This window comes from Lichtheimia ornata (assembly GCF_029851405.1).
Source record: "Lichtheimia ornata isolate CBS 291.66 chromosome Unknown scaffold00150, whole genome shotgun sequence".
In the NCBI taxonomy this organism is placed as follows: domain Eukaryota; kingdom Fungi; phylum Mucoromycota; class Mucoromycetes; order Mucorales; family Lichtheimiaceae; genus Lichtheimia; species Lichtheimia ornata.
Window position 1 is genome coordinate 1 of NW_026695469.1, and position 20490 is coordinate 20490.

General features: G+C 43.8%; 9 protein-coding genes across 9 annotated transcripts; 5 read left to right on the top strand and 4 right to left on the bottom strand.

Moving 5' to 3' along the window:
• Positions 1 to 43: 43 nt before the first annotated feature.
• On the top strand, positions 44 to 253 carry O0I10_012716 (uncharacterized protein; the record flags this gene model as incomplete). Its single annotated transcript, XM_058492604.1, has 1 exon — positions 44 to 253. A coding segment is annotated over one exon (210 nt), but the record flags the coding sequence as incomplete, so codon positions are not given.
• A 3261-nt stretch (positions 254 to 3514) lies between these two features.
• O0I10_012717 (uncharacterized protein) lies at positions 3515 to 6315 on the bottom strand (the record flags this gene model as incomplete). The annotated part of the gene is made up of 2 exons (XM_058492605.1): positions 3515 to 5945; positions 6029 to 6315. 2 exons carry the CDS (start codon positions 6313 to 6315, stop codon positions 3515 to 3517), a joined length of 2718 nt encoding a protein of 905 aa, XP_058336619.1.
• A 204-nt stretch (positions 6316 to 6519) lies between these two features.
• On the bottom strand, positions 6520 to 6831 carry O0I10_012718 (uncharacterized protein; the record flags this gene model as incomplete). The annotated part of the gene is made up of 1 exon (XM_058492606.1): positions 6520 to 6831. One exon carries the CDS (start codon positions 6829 to 6831, stop codon positions 6520 to 6522), a length of 312 nt encoding a protein of 103 aa, XP_058336620.1.
• A 407-nt stretch (positions 6832 to 7238) lies between these two features.
• On the top strand, positions 7239 to 8274 carry O0I10_012719 (uncharacterized protein; the record flags this gene model as incomplete). The annotated part of the gene is made up of 5 exons (XM_058492607.1): positions 7239 to 7276; positions 7344 to 7414; positions 7479 to 7856; positions 7921 to 8062; positions 8127 to 8274. The coding sequence occupies 5 exons, from the start codon at positions 7239 to 7241 to the stop codon at positions 8272 to 8274; spliced, it is 777 nt and encodes a 258-aa protein (XP_058336621.1).
• Positions 8275 to 8382: 108 nt separating this feature from the next.
• On the bottom strand, positions 8383 to 10691 carry O0I10_012720 (uncharacterized protein; the record flags this gene model as incomplete). Its single annotated transcript, XM_058492608.1, has 11 exons — positions 8383 to 8789; positions 8860 to 8917; positions 8998 to 9010; positions 9162 to 9324; positions 9404 to 9631; positions 9690 to 9842; positions 9900 to 9934; positions 10007 to 10254; positions 10314 to 10477; positions 10539 to 10566; positions 10629 to 10691. The coding sequence occupies 11 exons, from the start codon at positions 10689 to 10691 to the stop codon at positions 8383 to 8385; spliced, it is 1560 nt and encodes a 519-aa protein (XP_058336622.1).
• A 400-nt stretch (positions 10692 to 11091) lies between these two features.
• O0I10_012721 (uncharacterized protein) lies at positions 11092 to 12577 on the top strand (the record flags this gene model as incomplete). Its single annotated transcript, XM_058492609.1, has 3 exons — positions 11092 to 11310; positions 11364 to 11572; positions 11626 to 12577. The coding sequence occupies 3 exons, from the start codon at positions 11092 to 11094 to the stop codon at positions 12575 to 12577; spliced, it is 1380 nt and encodes a 459-aa protein (XP_058336623.1).
• A 760-nt stretch (positions 12578 to 13337) lies between these two features.
• On the top strand, positions 13338 to 16011 carry O0I10_012722 (uncharacterized protein; the record flags this gene model as incomplete). Its single annotated transcript, XM_058492610.1, has 8 exons — positions 13338 to 13423; positions 13490 to 13583; positions 13650 to 13754; positions 13823 to 13967; positions 14024 to 14113; positions 14163 to 15150; positions 15213 to 15454; positions 15515 to 16011. 8 exons carry the CDS (start codon positions 13338 to 13340, stop codon positions 16009 to 16011), a joined length of 2247 nt encoding a protein of 748 aa, XP_058336624.1.
• Positions 16012 to 16196: 185 nt separating this feature from the next.
• On the bottom strand, positions 16197 to 17267 carry O0I10_012723 (uncharacterized protein; the record flags this gene model as incomplete). Its single annotated transcript, XM_058492611.1, has 1 exon — positions 16197 to 17267. The coding sequence occupies one exon, from the start codon at positions 17265 to 17267 to the stop codon at positions 16197 to 16199; it is 1071 nt and encodes a 356-aa protein (XP_058336625.1).
• A 1089-nt stretch (positions 17268 to 18356) lies between these two features.
• On the top strand, positions 18357 to 20364 carry O0I10_012724 (uncharacterized protein; the record flags this gene model as incomplete). The annotated part of the gene is made up of 3 exons (XM_058492612.1): positions 18357 to 18397; positions 18473 to 19245; positions 19313 to 20364. 3 exons carry the CDS (start codon positions 18357 to 18359, stop codon positions 20362 to 20364), a joined length of 1866 nt encoding a protein of 621 aa, XP_058336626.1.
• Positions 20365 to 20490: the final 126 nt, after the last annotated feature.

Genomic DNA, 20490 nt, shown 5'->3' on the forward strand with positions numbered 1-20490 from the left:
AGCCATTTCCTCACAATCGGCAATGTTGCCCATTCTATGACAGTGGAACGATGCTCCTGCTTCAGACATTCATTTCCATGATTGGATTATGTTGATCCGAGTTGATTTGGCTGAGCTACGCTCATACAAGGTTACTTCAGTTGAGCAACATAGAGCATGGTTAGATGTGTGGATTGATGTAATCCCTCTTTGGCTGTATCTCGGTCAAATCAACTCGGATCAACATAATCCAATCATGGAAATGAATGCCTGAAGCAGGAGAATCGCCCACATGTCATAGAGTGGACAACAGTGGCTATTGTGAAGAAATGGCTATTAGCTCGCAATGTACGGGCTTTTGTCAACAGTATATAGTATCATCCTTCCATCCTTCCAGTCATGCAAAGTAGCTGAGTTACACAAAGAGGTCCCTCTGCGTCTTTTGCTCTGCCAGGGTCCACCTACTTGACAATGAACAAAGACCACTTCTCATATAGCATCACGTTTACAAACATAAAGGTGCCTGTATCTCCGAACTTTACAATGAAACGTGGGGTTTTTATTAGAGCAATGGGCTCGGCTTGGCCAACAGCACCTTGTGTGAAAGTTTCCCGTTCAATGTCGCAACTAGCCCAAAAAATAGTTTTTTGGTCGTCGTCGTCGAAGAGGTCGACCCCCAGATCCAGTTTGGCTGGTGGCGACATTTGCGAAATCTGGGATTGGCAGCCACGATCGTGAAACTACCACACATGATCCAGTTGACCCCGCCGAGCAGCTTCGTCCTTTTAAAGACCCCAACATTAATTGTAAGATTTTGAGATATAGGACTCTTTATGTTTTACTATTGCAAGCGTGATGGTATATGGAAAGTGGCCTTTGTTCATTGTCGATAACCTCACTCGTATTAGAATCAAAGATGCACAGGGGCGTGTTTGTGTCACAAAGCTTCGGGAGGACGCGACTCGAACGGGTTGATCCTATTGGTGGAGGATGCATGATCATATTGCGATGCGTCTTAAACTGTTGCGTGTCTCTACACACAAGTACAAACAAAAGGGGATAAGTATACAAATGAAAGCAGGCACAAATACGCGGTGTGCAATAAAAAGGATGACATACCAAAGACAAAGACAATGTGTGGGGAAATAAAAGTGTGTATACGCGCGATACAAGAACAGAGAAATAGATAACTACACTAAATGATCCGCCATCAACATAAGTATCTTCATCCTAGTAGCCCTGACGCCGTCCTTGATATACGTACGATGAATGTGGGATCTCACGCTGGATAAAGAAAAACGCTGTGTCAAAAGAAATGTACGTAATCGAGGAAAAAGATATCCGTTTTATTACTCAAGCAATGTATTATTGCTTATATATGTGTGGGTAGGGTGTGTGTCTAGCTGGATTTGGGTAATGTCACAAGGCGGCTATACGATGACCACAACAATCAATCGTTCCCCTGGTGCCTTCTGCCGATAATAATAAGGTCCGCGTATGATAGCTTATATGGCTTGGTCTGTTCTTATACAAGGTTGCATAATATAGTGTTAGCTGAAAATTATCGTATGGTATGTGAAGCATTGTATCACAACTCACTCTTTCTTAGACATAATGAATCAATCTTACAATGAACCAAGCTTCTGTTTATGCAAGCAGTATGCTAGGCATCATCGCTCTCCAATTATTATCTTGCATTACAATCGTCTGAGGATCTCCCCTGCTTCTCATCTATCAGTACGTGAACTATGATAATGAAAGCAATAATGTGACAGAAGAACACAGCCTCTCGATACGATGATGTACATAAATGATCCAATCTCGCTTCCCGACCATCAAATTTCTATTCCCCCTTTCAATCCGAAAACCAACCAAATGATCCACATCTTACACACATAACTTTATAGTCCTAAACATCATATTGAATCCATTTTTCATTCAATGAAAAAGTCGAAGAATAGCACATTGTAGTCTGGATGTTTATAATGTAAATATGAAGATAAAGGAACAGCATTGCATATTGAATAAGATACGGGGGATCATGTAGAGGTAACAGAGAATAATGTGTCATTGTGTTCTTGGTTGCTGCCGTCATAAACGTCCTTCATCCATGATTGCAAAGTAGCTGGTGCATGCATTGACTTGAGTATTCCACTATCATTCATCGCTGTAAACACCTTTCATCAATTCCATTCCATCCATCATCATCCTCAGCGGTATCCACGTGATATGATCCATCGTTCATGCTTGGGCGCAACCAGTAATCACCATGGTCCACATCACTGCATTGATCGAATTCATCCATAATAGCCATTGCAAGTCCAATAAAACACGCCTCTGTGATCGCTGCTGATACGCTTCCATTCCATTCTGCCCTTGGCCTTTCGCTTGTGTTGGTCACTTTCCATCCTAGCTCGACCAGCTGTAGATTGCTTGTATTGCGGCGCAGCTGATGGCTGGTATGGTGTCATCCAAACTTGACATACGTTGTATATGGGCCACGGGAACCAAACCGGCCAATGTGTCCATTCCTTCCATCCATGTACCAAAGCAATACGGTATCCATATCCGTAGCCATAGCCATAGAACTCGTATGAAGTACGTTGCCACACGTAAATAAAGCTGCTTCTAGATAACGGCTATCTGCTGTTCGCGTGAAAAAGGCTGCTGCAAGTGAAGTGAGAGATCTCGCTAATAGCAACTGTTGTAATGAACATTGTTATGTTTGATTGTGGTCGAGGATTGTACAAGAGTTGGTGAAGTGTCAAGAGACTCGTGTGTTGTAGAAGAGTGACAAGGCTGTGTACACGCCATGGACTTGCCATTCAGTCCAAGACAATCGGATCAAGACAATTGTAGGATTGACATGATGGGTTGAAGCAGGACAAAGGTGGTAGTTGTGCTTGAATGGGGCCAGCAGTTGAGAATGGGAACAAGAGGGAAGAAGTGGAAATTAAATAGGTAGGACATCACTTGTATGGATGCATGAACACTGTACATCAACCTTTGATTATGAGATTGCCCCACTCGAACCTAAAACTTTCACAGAAGGTACTCTTGGACATGCTGATCAATATTGTATTAAAAAAGACATCGTGTTCATTAGAAAATATTGAATGGTAGAGTGCAATGTGGGATTTACTATGTACGTAAGTCGGAAACCGCGTCAGGGTGCAGATTCATGATTTATCGAAATAGTATGTATTACCTTGGGATTGCCCATTTTAAACGTGAAACTGGGTCAGGAGGTTCGATGGGACATGCTGATCAATGCCATTCATTTTAAAATCATACGCTTCATTGTGAGAGTTTTTGAAAAGCAAGTACACCTTTATGTTTTACGTACACTAAGCGTGTTGAAGCTGTTTATGTCCAGAACACTATTATAGCAACTTTCTTAATGCAAATCTAAAAGCATTCTATGTATGCAATGAAGAGGAGACACGATATTCGCTTCATTATAAAAGTACATAAATTTATTAAGCGATCTATACACAGGTGGAAGGGGATGAACATGATGATGATAGTAGGTAGTCTATACAAGTTGCAAATCTAAATGTCCTTGAGCGAGGTCGTTTTTGATGGTACGAGCTTTAACAACTTGACCCACTTGAAGTGATTGGTTGAGATTAGCGAGCCTTGCACGCACACCAAGTTCAAGGATAGTGACGGTTGCCGATTCCATGGAAGCACCCAAGTCTGAGCGTGTGAGTGCATTGGGACGATTCACCATGCAAGTCCACAACGTATCAGAGGGTAGACGCGATACCAATTGTTGAACCCAACAGCCGATGCTGCGTTGTTGCCATGCCATCAATCGTTTCTCTCGTGCTTCAAGCTGTGGAACGAGGGTCATGAGCGTGTCATTATCAAAAGGTGCCTTTGTACCAAGCACATGCGCCTTCAATTGCCAATGAACAAGCATATCCATGTAGCGTCGTAAAGGAGAAGTCGCCTTGACATAGCCATCCTGAATACCCATCAATACGTGTGGCAAACCTGGCGTTGTAGTAGCCATGGCAGGTGGTAACAGGTTCATGTAATTCAACATGCGTTGCATTGGCAACATACCCGTGTTTGGATCACGTGCATCAAGCATCTCTTGTCGTAACTCTGCATCATCTTCGGGACGCCATGTTTGTGTGCGATGTGGAATGTCCAAGCCGTTTTCACGAGCACATTGGCTGACAACACGGCCACCCAAGATCATGGTTTCAGCTACCATTTGTCGTGCTGGTGATACTGCTGATCGATCAAGAGAGAGTCGTAATGTAGGCATCTTGGTGGCATAGCGTGGTTTGCCATTGAATTCCAATCTTGGTAATTTCAAAGGAGCATCATCCAACATGATCATTGGGGATGGGCGTATAAAGTTGAGAGCGCCATTGCGAATACGAGCCAATTGGTGTGTACGAGTGAGTTTGTAGATATCAATCAAATCCTTTTCAGCTTCCTTTGGCACTGTTGTCGTTTGTTGTTGTTGTTGTACAGCATTGTTGTTATCATGCGGATGTACAAAGCTGGTGTTCAAATCAATGTGTGGGTCGGAAATAGAGGGTGCATGGGGCGCAAGAAGTGTGTCAAGGTCATCATAATAAATCTTGTGCACTTTGTGAACCACGGAAGGACGAACGTGCCAATCAAGAATAGATCCATCGCGTGTATCAAGCTTGGCTGAGAATGAAAATGCATATTGGGATCCATCACGCAAAGTATGAGCTGTTTCGCCAAGACTGAACTTGAGTTCGCCAAGCACACTTGGCAACATGGAGACATGCATCTCGGGCATATACAAGGTCTGTACGCGTTGTTGCATGAGGGGTTCCATTGGGTGATCAGGTGGGATAAATGCTGTAGGATCGGCGATATGGATATGTAACCAACACGTGTCCTCTGAACCAGGGATCCGTTCAATCGATACACCATCATCGATCTCTTTTGCAAATGGATCATCCACCGTGTATACTGGCAACTTTCCAAAGTCGTGTCTTTTTGAATCGCATGGATCACGTGCATAGAAACCGGCACGATCAGCCTGTCCTTCAAGGAATGCCCTTGCATATCCATCCAATTCTTCTTGCGTCTTGCGAGCACGATCCGACCACAAAAACTCATCGACGAAGGAGGCGTTTTGGAAGAGGAAGAGATTATCCCATGGCTTCAACATTCCCACTTGCTTAAGAAATCGCATCGCCAACGACTTATCAACAAAGGTATCCTCCTTATAACATCCCAGGGCCTTGAGAATGGTAGGTGCATAAACATCATGTGGTGATTTCAGCGCGCTATCAGATGATTTCACCCAATCCGCCACAAAGTTGACAAAGCGTGCATCTTGCTTGGTGAAATGAATATGATGAAAAGGTTTGGTATCCTTGACAGTGCCCAGCGATTGGTGAGAGAGCTCCTCATAGAGTTGTATCAAATGACTTGCACGCTCTAGGAAGCCTGTATAGCTCTTGTCGCGTCTACGGATGGCATCCACCAGGGACGAAATCTCGCGAGTACCTTGCTCGGATCTCAATAGCCATTCCTGGGTCAATCTTACGTTGCGTGTGGGAATAAAATGGAGTGGATCATTGGCGAGATGCAGAAATGTAATATGGAGTTGTTCAGAGGATACTTGTTGCTCTTGCTTCAATCCAAAGGCTACCCGAGCCATGTCCTCCAATGTCACTTTCAAATCATCCTCTTTGCTGTCCGCTCGTGCAATGAAGTGCTTGTAGATGCGATTCAGACCACGTAGTGATAATCCCTTTTTGAGCAGAATTGATTTCTGATAGTCAAATATCATCCGCGACTCAAAAGATGCTGGCTGATCTCCTTTTTGAAAGTTGGGTAGGCGAAATAGCACATCCTCACTCATAAACTCAAGCTCTCGTCCGTTGCGCAACATGACTGTAAGCATCTGGCGTCGTCCACTGATAGCTCGCTCATTCGTTACGACACCGCTCCATTGAGAATCCCTTTGTTGTTGAATAAAAGAAAGAGCTAAATGAGTCCTCTGTGTGTGTATGTCAAAACAAGATCGCCAGCGATCTATGCCTACTTTGTGAATATCTCTACGTAATCGCGAGGCTGAATGGCCGTTGTAGGAGTGGGAGGTGATGGGATCTCGATCTTGGGTTCTTCGAGTGCAGAGACAGGAACAGTGTCGTCGTCGTCAAAAGGTGGTCGTTCTTGTGTATCCGCCTTGGATTTTGATGATGATAAGGGTATCTTGGCAGCCGCATGTCGAGAACGGATGAATGAATGAGGTGTTCTTGTTGCTGCTGCTGCTACTAAAGGCAACCGAGACGTAATGCTGCGTTGTTGTAGCAGCACTCGTTGCCACATGTTGGGATGATTTAAAGGAGGAGGAGTAGAGATGAAAGAAAGAGGATAAACATTAGATTTTTAAAGTGCAGCGGACCAAGTTTCATGCTGTCTCACACCCACAGTGGATGATGATGATGTACACGTCATTTATGTATATTCACTTCATTGCATTGAAAGGACGTACAGATACAACAACTACAGTACATGGGATATACATTTCATTTACTTCAACAAGGCTTGACCTTGGGTGGTAACTTCTCCATCAGCTTCAAAGTTTTCTAAATGTGGGTCGTCGCTGAAAGCACTCATTGCGTTGACGCTAGTATCGGGCACTTGAACAGCGAATCCCTTGATGGCTGCGTTATAGCGATGGGTGATTTTGGCACCACTAGCTTCAATAGTCTCGGCCTTTTCTTGAAGCACGCTGTCAGGTGTATCCCTCTTGAAGGTGATGATGTAGTTGGAAGCTAGCTTTGTGTTGGTACAAAACAATGCACGTCTCCTTGGCAATAGTAGAAATGACTTACCGGACATGATGAGAGGTTGGTGGATAAAAAAAGGAAGAAAAAGAAAAAAGTAGTGGGAAGAAGAACGGAAAGGATAACGTAACCTTTATATGCTCGGTACTGTGTGACACAAACGAATCTTATTGGGGCTTCTTGCATGCAGCCGGGACCTACGCCATGCCAAACAACGACGTCAAGCTTGCTTGGTTCTAAATAATGATATAACATTGTACACATTTCATCATTAGCATCATCATCTTCACATAGTCGAATCAGTCATACCTTTAAGTTGTTGTTGTTGTTGTTGCATGATAGATAACATCACTCATCCAATCAGCTCACAAACGGAATGGACGCTAAATTTGCCAAGTCTGCAGCTGCTTCGGAGGAAGGTGCCACCTCTATCACGCATCATCTTACTATTCTTCTCACACCATGTCTAGACTAGTATTCAAAGGTGACAAAGTACCAAAGTAGGATCATGACAGTGATATCCTCTCTTTATTGTTATTGCTAATCCTATATCCTTTATGACTTTAGAAAGAAGAAAAAGAAACGATCTGCTTCTGAACGCGATGAACATGGTGGTGCTATGGGTGATTCAGACGAAGGTAAAAGAGAGAGAGAGAGAAAGCGCATGAAGAAAGCCATCGACTCATGGGAGTTCTTTTCAAGGATGGGTGCGTGCCGATCAACTTGACGATCTCGTGGGTCCTTTGTTTATTACCCATCCAAGCGATCCAACCATTTGCTTGACGGTCGACGACAATGATCGATTGCTTGCTTATCCTATTCCCGAAGGTGCTACCGAGACCGAGCCTGTGATTGTGAATCAAGTCTTTGTAGGCGCACGCTTATTAGGCACATCCAATACGTTTACCATCAAGTCTGTCCACAAGAAATACTTGAGCAGTGACAAGTTTGGCGTGGTGAGTGCCGATCGTGAAGCTATCAGTGGTCTTGAGGAGTGGGAGCCAGCCATTACCGATGCAGGTGTCGCTTTTCGTAATGCACACGGCAAGTTCCTAATGGTGGATCAAATTGCTGGAGGAGGTAACTACATAAAAAGATACTACTTTTATGATGGCATGGTAGCTTATCGATATGCATCATCCAGGTTTCAAAATCCGTGCAGATTCAGATGAAGTTGGCTTTTGTGAGACATTTCGAGTCTATTGTCAGGCACGTTTCAAGCGAAAAGCAAGACACGACAGGAAGAAGCAAAAGAAGGAATCCCATATTGATGAATTGGATAATGTGTAAGTTGTTGGTCGTCGTGCTTAAGATGTATTTTATTCATCCTATTGTCTCTATCTACTACAGCAAAAAGTTCCAATCATGGGGTGGCGGTCGCGTACACATGTCCAAATCAGATACACGTGAACTAAAGAAAGCCAAGGAAGAAGGTCGAATTGCAGAAGCTATGCTGGATCGTAGAGCTAAAGTCAAATCAGATCGTTATTGTAAATAATATGCTATTTTGTGTCTTTGCCATTGATTGTTATCGAGTGGGCAATATTTATTGTTGAAAAATATTGGATACCATCTCTTGATAAACATGTATATATAGCTCACTGTTTTATGTGTATGGGCGTTGCTTTGACTTTACTCGGGTGATATGCGACCATCTTTTCTTCTTGGGAAGCAGACTATAGTTGGTAATATCAGCAGCAGCAGCCGTGGTGGATAAGGTCGCATCGGCAGATGATGAGATCGTGGTAGTGGAATCAGCAGTAGTAGAACCCATACTTGATGCAGTGGATGAGTCGCTTGAATCCGTGGTCATAGGGCCTACTTCCCAAGTGGAAAGAATACTTGATGCCATACTTGTAGTATCACTCGATGATGCTGAGGCTGTCAATGTATTAGACAAAGAGCCTGTGCTTGTAGCAATTGCTGTATCATTACTTGTCCTGGTGGAAGATGCGCTAGCATTAATGTTGCCAGACGACGAAGAGCTACTATCCCCATCGCTACAGCTGCTCACTATATGACATAAGGCAAATGGATGTTACTTTGATAAAATAACCAGTATCATGGTTCGACGTTTACGTACCTGCAACCCATTCGCTGTTTGCACCACCATCAGGCTCGCTATCAGCAAACCACTTTGCCTAGAAACGGGTTGCCATGGAGACTATGTCGTTAAAAACCTGGATGTCCAATGTCCGCAATTGTTTTTGTTGTCGCGTACCTGCCAAATGTACCTGTCACGCCAATGGATAATAAAAAAGAGTATTCATTGTTGGTTAAGAAATGAAATGGGATAACCTATTTGGGATCAAAGCTTACCCTCTAGACAATGAAAGATTATTTTAGTTGCCAGGAGACCCTGTTATCGCAAAAATCAGCCCTTACTTGTATGATACTTTGCTTCCACCTGGATACGACTTTCCTTTTGTGTAAGCCGGTGCATCACATGGGGGTGGTGGATGAGAGGAGCTGCATGATGACGATCCTTGGCTGATAGCCTCTTTGATTGCCTTGTCAAACCGATTGTTTCCATATGCTTGGGATACATCTACATACACATTGGTGGTGGTGGTGGTGTGATTAGTATACTCTTTGTTGACATGGCACCACGTGTCTTTTTCTCTTACCCCAATACATGACACCTCCAAAACTTGGAAACTGCTTTTGGGTTTCAGTCGCGATCTTGCCAAGTTGGTCGGCGGACACATAACCACCTCCAGCGGCACTGCTACTAGCTGGCGCACCAATGTAGACCTTGACGTTCTTGTTGGGAGAGACATTGCGTGCCCAATAATCCCATTGCCCAAAATTCCACTGGGGTTGCCCATAGGTTTGTAGGCCACAAGGATTGTTATCTAATCATCATTGAATCAGTTGTAGAAAACAATGACACGTACTTTAACGAAGACTTACAAAATTGAACAAAGATCGCATCCATAGGGAAGCTGTTCATTGTTTCCTGAAGATTGGCATCTGGATAGACACATTGGGGTGCAGCTGTGATATAGTATTTGCGATCGGATGAACCAAAATGGCTTTTGAGCTTGTTCAAAAACGTCGTGTAATCTAAAAAAGAACATGTGAGAACATGAAAGAAGATGTACTTTGATTTTGATAACTCACGAGCAGACCCGCCACCTTCAATGTCAAGATCAACCCTTTGTGTACATAACAATGGAACAAGTTAGCGCCAACCTGATGAAATAAGGTTTCTGCATGCATGTACTTACCCATCAAGAATAGCGCTTCCAAAAGGACGCATGTCGGATGAACCCCCAAGAAAAAGATTCCAAATGGTATCAGCAAAGCTCTCAGCCTGGTCATCCGATTGGAAACCAACACCACCCGTGGCCCCACCAAGTGAGATCGTCAGCACCTTGCCTCGCTTTTGACACCCAATGATGTCGTCTTGCATCTTGGATGTGCAGTTGGCCAACGCCGTTCCAGGGAAAGTAGGATCATCCACATTGCTACAAGTCTTTTTGGATCGAAAATGAGCAAACTTGATACGACATACAGGATAAAATGGCAACTTACATTGGCGAGATTAATCTCTGGTTGGCCGCCGGTGCTGAAAAACTTGGTCAGGAAGGCGATAGGAAACATGTCTATGGTATCATCGTTGCAATATTCATGCAGTGGTTTTTGCCAATTGCTCTTGTCGCCACCATTAGCTGCACCATATGAGTTTTGGCCCCAATCTTGAAAGACATGTTGTTGTTACTAACACACACACACATGCTGTAATGGCGTATTACTTACATCCAGCCACGTTGGAACTGCAATCCATCTATTCATCTCGATGAAATTAGTATCTAAAAATCTCATCAAAGGTCCGGTCCTACAACTTACATTAAAGGCACGGGTGATAGAAATCAAGGAAATGACACCAATGGCAAAGTAATTCGAGTGCATGATGATGATGATGTTGTTGTTGAAGGAGCTGCTGTATGTCGCCATTGGATCACTTATATATAAGCAGGACCTTTTGAATCATGGCCTTGAGAACCTGTTATTGGAACGAGTGTGAATGTTGTTGTGGTAGTTGTATTCACATGTGGTGATGGTGTATGTTTCAAGATGATCGTATTAATATTCTTCTTACCATGCGGATGTCAATCCCACAATGTCGGGTGCCAATGTCGGGGTATCTATGCCAACGAGACATGTGCAACATGAGGAGTTGAATTAAGGTTATCTGCAACCTCCATTTTACTGGTTAGTTACATGGCTTTCGCGCACACCTCCACATACACATTTCCTCAATTGCATGATACACTCCTTCATTGACCTATTACGTTCCTGGCGAAATAGCATGATCCAGGTTCCAGATTCCCGCTATCAAGGGACAACACCACCACCAGCAGATGATAGCAAACATCGTTTTAATCGCTTCAGGTCACCCACAGTCAACTTTGTCAACGTGTTGCGTCTTGTATGGATTCTCGCCCTTCTCCACGGTGAATTCATTATCTTTTGGAAAGCTGCATATCAATGTGCCCCTTGGCCGAGTAGTGGCAACAACAATGACCAAGTAATGTGTCACGTTTCTCGTCCATCTACAGCTCTTGATTGACTCCAATATAGATGCTGGATCGGCTGCTGCTGATTGGCGATCCTCAAATGACGGATGCGTTTTCATACGATCGACCCGGTGTTCTATTGCGTATATCCGAATTCTTCAGTGATCTTTATATGGGCCGCAACTATCGACATTTACAGCGACGACTTGAACCAAAAGGAACGATCTTTATGGGTGATTTGATGGATGGTGGACGTGAATGGGACGATAATGGGTAAGGTCTATCAATCAATTACATGCATCGAATCTCATCCTATTGATTTGTAGATGGAAGAAACAAGCAACACGATTTCGACACTTGTTCAAGAGTAATCGACCTCAATACTTCATGGCAGGCAACCACGATTTGGGATTTGGTGATGGTATCCAGGCGCATGTGATGGAACGATTTCAAGGAGAATATGGACCTACGTCGTATACCCTTAGCACTGGCACTCCTTATTCGATCGTTGTTGTGGATACAGTATCACTTTCATCAAGCCATACGGATTTAGCGACCAAACGACAAGCATGGGATGTCATTGAACGCCATTTGCCGCCGCAACCACGTATCCTGATGACCCATGTTCCATTGTATCGGCCACCGGGAACATCATGTGGCCCTGATCGACAAGGCAGATCACGTGAAATACGCCAGGGTCGTGGATATCAATACCAGAATCTTGTAAATGCAGATTTATCACGTCAGCTGCTTGATCGCATCAACCCTGTTGTCGTCTTTTCAGGAGATGATCACGACTATTGTCTGGTGAAACATGGCAACAACGATAAGGATGAAGAAATCCCAGAAATCTCAGTGCCCACTTTTAGCATGGCGCAAGGCGTGCATTATCCAGGCGTCATTTTGTTGGATCTATCCATCACTAAACAAGAAGAGGATACTACTACAACAGCAGCATTGGCCACCAAACTATGCTGGTTACCCGATCAGATCGCTATCTTTATTGGCTATGGATGCTTGCTTGGGTTATCATTGGCTTCGCTCATGGTAGTCCACGCCTATCGATGGAGTGTACATCGTTCTAGACGCGCTTTTGGAACCAATGACGTCGGCGATGATCCAGTTATCCTCCCAAGACCGGCTGTATTTACACGTGCTGCTAATGCAAGATCTTCTGCTTCTTTGGCAAAACGACAACTCTATTCATTTTTCAAAGATGTTGCCGATGTGGCATCCATTGGTATCCTTGCATACATTATTTGTTTGATCACATTGTAGTAGTCCATGATGATGATTCCCCACCCCCCACCACCTTTCCCGCTTTATTTTGCATTCGACGCATTATACATTATTATCAATTTCGCATACACACAACATATCTTATCATGATGTTTGAATTCCTGAATACATTGCTAGTTTACCATTTGGTGCGAATCATACGCTTAATGTACGCTAAAGGATGTTCCAGGTATTCACGAGGGAGGTTGTCACTTGATTAGTAACCATGATGTCGTTGCCTATGAAACCAATGGTGTATTGCCATAGGCGACCTAGAGTAAAATAGAAGTAATTCATCCAACATCCATGAGGCCATTGATTCTTAATGCTAAAGATCATTGCCACTAGAGGTACGTTATTTTAAAAGATGATCAAGCACTCAAACTCTACTTGAAAAGTGGCGTAAACATGTGGCAGGGTTATTATCAACAAACAATCATTGCTTATGCTGAAGTACAGGGTAACTTGGTCATTGCATTGATCGACAACAGCATCCATGCATCAGCCACAGTGTATCGAATGTCATATGATGGAGCATTTATCATTGGAAAATGTGTGCTATAGTACAAGAAGGTAATGATTGTATTGAATTTGAGCCCAAGATAGCATAGTTTGAATGTTAAAGATGGTGGGTGATGGTGCTCCAAGATACGCTCATTTGTGGGACAGGCGACGACTACTAGGTACAACAAAGAGGGCAAATTGATTTCCAGCTACGCAGGCTGCACGTCTCTTTTCGTTCAAAGCTACCTTGCCAACAATGTCGCACCCCGTCAAGGATATTGATCGCACGCCCGAATATGATCAGTTCATGCAACAGCTACGGGACTTCCATGAGAGCAAAGGGTACACAATGATCCCTCCACGTGTTTGCTGGTGTAAAAAAGCTCACCAATCTACCCGACATTGTAGGACGCCATTTCAACCTGAACCCGTTCTTGGAGGCCAAAAGCTAGATCTGCTCAAAATCTATCAGACTGTGATTAAGGCTGGCGGTTACAAAAAGGTATAAGACAAGGTTGGATAATGGCTAAAAGTGATAGTTGGCCTAACACGTTCGTTGCTTGACTAGGTGACAGAAAACCGCGGCTGGAAGCAAGTAGGCGATCCATTCGATTTCCCTCCAACATGCACCAACAGTGCCTATATCCTTAAGCTTGTTTATACAAAAAACCTCGTAAGAGATGGAAGGGGAGGGAGTGATATCAATCGCATGATGGTAACTTTTTTGTGTTTGGTAATAAGCTTGGATGGGAAGAAGAACACTATTGGAAACGACCATGGAATCCACCCAAGGAACAATTCGAGCTTAAAACCATTGGCACACCATCCACCGCATCAACGCCTGCTGCAAGTAAACCACGCGACTCAGCACGTAAAACAGCTACAGGTACCACACAATATCAACCTCTATGCTGTATGCCATGCTTATCACTATTCTTTTAGCATTTACCTATCAAAACGCACAACCGATTCCTGCTTTTCCACCTCCAGGAATGATGGCTCCACCTCCCGCACCCATTTTTCATCAGCCACGTGAGTATGAATGATGAAGGGCATGCAGCATGGATATGTGTATTAATAGAGAGAGAGATGTGGATAGAGGTTTATGTGGATGAATCCTTTCCTACGCGCATCATGCACTCATTGACATGTACGTTGCCGAATGAAATCGATTGGGCCTTCAACGTCCTTGTCCGATTTTCGTGTACAGCCGAGAATTTCAGCATTGACTACATGCCAACCTTGATTGACAGCCTGGTGGAATTTGCTGAACCCTTTTTCAAGACACACATTCAGCCTATCTTGGAGCACCTTGAACAAGTCAAAGAACAGGACGATGAATCACCTGCGCCTGTGGAAAACTTGTTTAGCAGCAAAAAGATCCAACAAGAATACGAACGCGTCTTGCAAGTGTTTCATGTCATTCGCAACTTTTCATTCACGGATATCAACATTCGATCCTTGGCACAAAACGCACGTCTTCGAGATTTATTAATGATGGCCATCTCCCTTCCCACCGATTCACAATACGCCGAGCTCAGTCGACACAGTCTCGATATTATCGAAAGCATCTCGCCACAAATTGTGCTTCAGAGCACCGACGACGATTATTTAATGGCCATGCACAGGCTGCTCACATCGCCCGATCGCGCTCTCGTCCTTGGTGCTCTCAGAGCCTTGACACGGGTTGCTGTGAGTGAGTCGAATGAAAGTATACTCGCAGCTGTCCATTACCAGAATATCATTGTGCGCATGAGTCAATTTCTCTTGGTGGATGATGAGGAGCTGGTCGCCGCTACGTTGGAATACCTTTATCAATACTCAAGTCTCAAAGGCAACTTTTCAGTAACACTACTCAAGAATTATCCTGGCAATCTCGTTGGCTTGCTTGTTGGTTATTTGTCATACAAATCTACATTGGCACCACGCACTTCCGCATTAAACAGCACCATCCATTCCATCCCAGCAGCACAATTTGCAAAAGAAAGCAAAGGACAGGCACAACCACCCGCTATTCCCGATCTCACTGAATACATGAACTTGGATGAACCATATCGATGTTTGGGATGGTAAGAAAATGACTTTATTTAACGGTCAAAAAGAAAGAGAGAGAAACTCATGGGTTGAATAGGCTGAGAGAGAAGCTTGTTGCTGGTACAGCAGAAGACAAGATCGAATTTAAAACCATATTTGGCGAATACAACGAGCTCTTTGGCAAGCAAAAGCCGTTAGCTACCAAGGAATTCTACACTGTGCTTAAGATTGCATTTCCTCAACCGGATTCTGTGGAAGAAGCTGTCAAGACCGGTTCTGTGCCTATGAATGATCTTGTCTTGGGCAAAGTAAAGTACGCACCACCCAAAGAGCCTGAAAGTAAGTGATTGTCACGTGATGTCTTGGTGTGCGTTTAATTCATTTATATGATATACATAGTGGTCGAATGTCATTGGGCTGATTGTACCGAAAAATTCAAGGACGAAGAAGGATTACATGCTCATCTCGTGGACGTGCACGTGAAAACAATAGAGGAAACGGCAGCCAACGAGGGAGATCAGATGGATACGAGTGATGATGATACTCAACCTGAAGGGAAGACTTATGAATGTCGATGGATGGCATGTGGACGACGGGGATTCAAGCATAAAGGAAGAATATTTCAGCATTTGCGGACCCATTTCCCAGGCAGAGTGACCAAGCCAATGAAACGACGCAATGATAAGCTTTCGATTGAGAAAATACCAGTGGATGATGAGGATGTATCGGGTGTTCCATTGACAGCTGCTTTACTCTTACGCAACCTTGCACGTACACGTGAACTCCAGAGTTTCCTGCTACCCTACAAGGTTGAGTTGGCACAATTAGCTTTCCAGAGACCCAAGTTAGGTGCCTATGCCATCTCCGTACTTGAAGAATTGCATGCTGCCAGCTGAAAGTAGTCGTAGTAGTAGTAGTCATTGATTGTCACGTTCTTCCATTCCTTTGATATATTTTTAAAATGCATTTGTAGATAAACATTGTGTCTCTTTGATGAGCATCCAACAACCCAATAAACTTTTAGTAGTTGATTATTACAGCAACACGAGAATGATTTTATTGTTATATGAAAGCAAAGAATTTACATGCGTGGGATGATGCCAATATGCCATGATTTATAAATGAGACCTTGAAAATGAGAAGCATGAGGATGTACGCACCAGACCCGCTTGTATGATTCCACTGTTGCCACGGCTCTTTCATTCTCATCATCCACCGTATCTTGACCTGCCAATGTATTGTGATGATGATGATGATGAAGATCGTCATCAAGATCATCATCATCGTCCAAGGGTGGGGTTGAACCTACGACGACGGCTACTAGGGTATCACACCATCGTAACATCATCCATAATCCATCAGCCTTGACAGCGGGGACGACTAGTAAGCGAATACGAGGACATTTGGCGATGATCATGTGAGCCACTGAAGCTGTGAGGATATCGTATGGATTGAGCGTGAGGGAAACAAGATCGGAACCAAAGGTGGGTAAGATAGCACTGCGTAAAGCGCCTGGATGATGATAATAATGCGAGATATGGGTGACGACATCATCATCCTTTTTGGGTTGTCGAATGGCGAGACAACATGAACAACATGCTAATTGATAATATTCAATTTCTGGTGATGATGATGGTGATTGTTGTTGTTGTTGTTGTTGTTCAAGGTCCAATTCGTAATAAGCAAAGGATGGCGATACATGAGTCAACATAAATGTTGAAGGATGTTGTTTCATGACAGGTAAAAGACGTCGAACCAATTGCTTTGGTGTAATGCTGGATTGAAGAAATGAAAGTTTGGGACACAACTGAGCAAGGATGGTGAAAAAAGTGTCTGGATAGTAACATCGCCGTTGTGGAAGCTTGATGATTTCCAAGGATTGACCATGCTTGTAGCAAAAGCGTATCATGTCGGTCATCGAGGCTTCCTCTGGGAATACAGCTTTCTGATACACATGTTGACTCACGAGCCGGTTGGTAAAGCGACATACGGATAAAAAGACACCACGATAGGGTAACTCGGTCATGAAGACAATCTGTACGAGGAGCTCATTGGGGAGAATAGGGACATTGACACCACCACCACCACCACTTGTTGTGACAGACCATGGAGATGCTGGTGTTGGTGTTGTTGTTGTTGTTGTTGTTGCCATGGCGTCAATGAGGAGGGAGGACTGTCAGTTGGAGGCAACACGCTCTAAACACATACACACACACGCACACACAACGCAACAAGGTACACACGCAACACTGCCACGACAAGGAACGACAAGGAGAGAGAGAGAGAGGAAAAAAGAGGAGAGGGTGAGTGTGCGTGGTAGCGTAGTAGTAGTAGTGTAGTAGTAGTCTGTGTGGGAATAAAAGGGGAGGAGGGAAGGATATTATCACTTTTGACTTATCCACCCAGGGATGTTGATATGTTTCTTGCTTTCTTTTTTCGACATGATTGAAAACACGTGTTAGAAAGACATACCGAGTCTCCCATGCTGATCTTCAATTTTGCATTGACACCTTTTCTTTATTACTCCTCGCTGTCATACATGGCTGTTATCCTTATTCTATGTTGGAGATATGGGCATGGATGGACATGTAATCCAATAATGAACTTCATGTTGCTATGTTTTATGCTCTTTGTCTTGCCTTGAGTTGTGTCCATTTTCTATGAGATGAGGGGGGGGTTGCTAAAATCGAGGATGTTATGCATGACGCCCATACAAAGTGTTACACAAAAAGACCATGTCACCCAATCAATCGTCTCAGTCACTGTTCAAGATTGGGCGAATTAAGCGACAGGATCATGCATGAGGAATGTATTGTAGGGCTATCATCTTGAGTCAAACGATTCCCAAAACCACCATACCGCTAAGAATCGAATTCATCTTGAAGGTATTCCACATGCACACACACACACACACATTTCAATGAAAAAGGTACAATCAATGGAATGCATCGATATATTAGCAGCAACAATATTCAGGCACAAAGAGAAGAGATCGTTTATAACATTGGACATACTACATACATAAGCCCTAGAAGCATGGACACGGAGGGTGAACAAGGGGGTTTTCGTGCGTCGGAGGACAAGGTTGCCCATACTCTCTATGGAGCTACACGGGGAGGAGTTGAGGATGTGGTGACAAAGAACGCTATGCAACAAGTGACAATGAAAATACTGCATGCATGTCACCCCTTTTCTTCTGTAACCAACGTTTTCTTTCTCGCTTCTTTATCTCGTTGTAATCATGGCCTCTGTCCTTGTTGCTTTGGCCTCGCTTTCTTCAAGGTACGTGAGTGTAATAAATGAAATCAGCCTGGTTACACATAGGGTTGTCGTCGATCTGACTCCTTCCATTTTCAGTTGTTTCATTCACAAAGTAGACGACCCATCCATTCCTTCCAATCTCCACGACATTGTGCTTATCGGTCAACAGCTCTATCGAAAAGGCCATTACAGCGATGCCTATCGTCTTCTTGTACGTGTCGAGCCATTGTTACCTCCTGTGGAAAGTGGGCCATGTGTCGAATACCAGATCAAGGCCTTGCGACGATTAGGGCACATTCACCGAGCATTGGAATTGAGCCAGACCATGGCCGTGACCCATCCTTCAACACGTTGGTGCTATCTCGCGTGTGACCTTGTGCTTGAAAAGGAAGGCGACGTGTTGAAAGCACGAGAATGGTTAAAGCAAGGATCGATTCTACGAGACATCATGGATGATGATGATGACGCCAGTTACCTTGAAGAACGCCTCTTATGGGAGAAGATAGCACGTATCGAACACAAGGAACGACGACAACATGGTCATGTGGATAAACGAATGGACTTCACTCAATCACTCTCATACGATCTCGTCACTGCCATCTTCCAACATTTGTCTTTTCGCGATCGTGTTGTATGCATGCGGGTATCAAGACATTGGCATAATTTTCTCGTTGACAGCGTGGTCCTCTGGCAAGATATCGACGTGTCTCATACACCCACACCTATCGATCTTCATTCCTTTTCATTGTATTTGGGTCGGCTGGAGAATACACAACCAAAACGGCTACGCATTCATCATGAACGAGCGAATGGGGATCAATTAATGAAGCTGATGTTGATTCGGGAACGATACAAGTTGCATACTTTGGGTAAGTGGGTGGTGGGCAAGGGGATGCTATGTGAGAAAGGTCATTCATCAAAGAGTATGCTACATAGACCTATCCGATGTGCTGTGCAAACCGAGTCTTTTTTATGACCTCTTAAGGCGGGCTGGTCCAACATTACGCTGTTTACGATGGAATGGCCTTATATTGAAGCTGAATGATATCTTCGACACTGCGGCTGACTCATGTCCACACCTTGAGGAATTGGATGTATCCTATTGTTTCACGTCGAGGAAAGGGCGTTTCGAACCAAGTCGTTTTCTTGAATCGTATGGCAAGGATTTACCAAAGGAATTGATGGATGATAAGAAACAGCAGCGCCCGCTTTATATCAAACGTTTACGATTGACCAGCATTCATGAGATGATCGGCCCTGAGCTCATTCACATGTTATTACGTACGCCTCATTTGACACATCTCGAGCTTGAATATTGCCTAGTTAGCTTTATCCCGATTGCAAACATGCTTCAACATTGCTGTCCTCGTCTTCAACACCTTGTTTACAAGCGACATCGATATGCGCGTCAATACCAAGATGTGATACCTCATTCACAACCCTCGATACCCATGCCACCAAGACGATGGCGAGTGATTGAACTCAACAAATCCTTATCCGTCACCGATACCATCATGCGGGATATGATCATACGAGCGGATCTTTCATTGCTTGAACGCTTGGAGCTGGATTCCAATACATACATCACCGATAAATCCCTTTTCGTTATCCTGCAACGCCTTCATCATGATACAGCATCATCATCATCTTCATCCACATTGTCGAACTTGCATACGCTCAACCTGGGTCATTGTACTGCATTGACCGAACAAGGATTGCTACGGTTCTTGGTCGCTTGTCCCATGCTTCGCCATGTTAATCTTACTCGTCTCTCGGCTGTCACGGATGCTGTGCTGGATACATTAAGTCAAATGGAAAAATTACAAACACTGGATATCACTTTTTGCTCGCATGTCACCGATCAAGGTATCATTCAGCTGGTCAAGCAACGACAAGATAGCTTACAACAAATCCACTTGACCCATTCCAATGTCTCGCCCGCTGCATTGAGCTTTGTATTTCGTACCTTGAAATATGATGGTATATAATAGAAGATCATCCACTTTTACATATAGCACACTCTTGTATAAACATTGCGCCTCAATAATGATATAATGATAATAAAAAGCAATCTAATGCATGATGTTGGCTATCTATGTACGCGATACTGCATG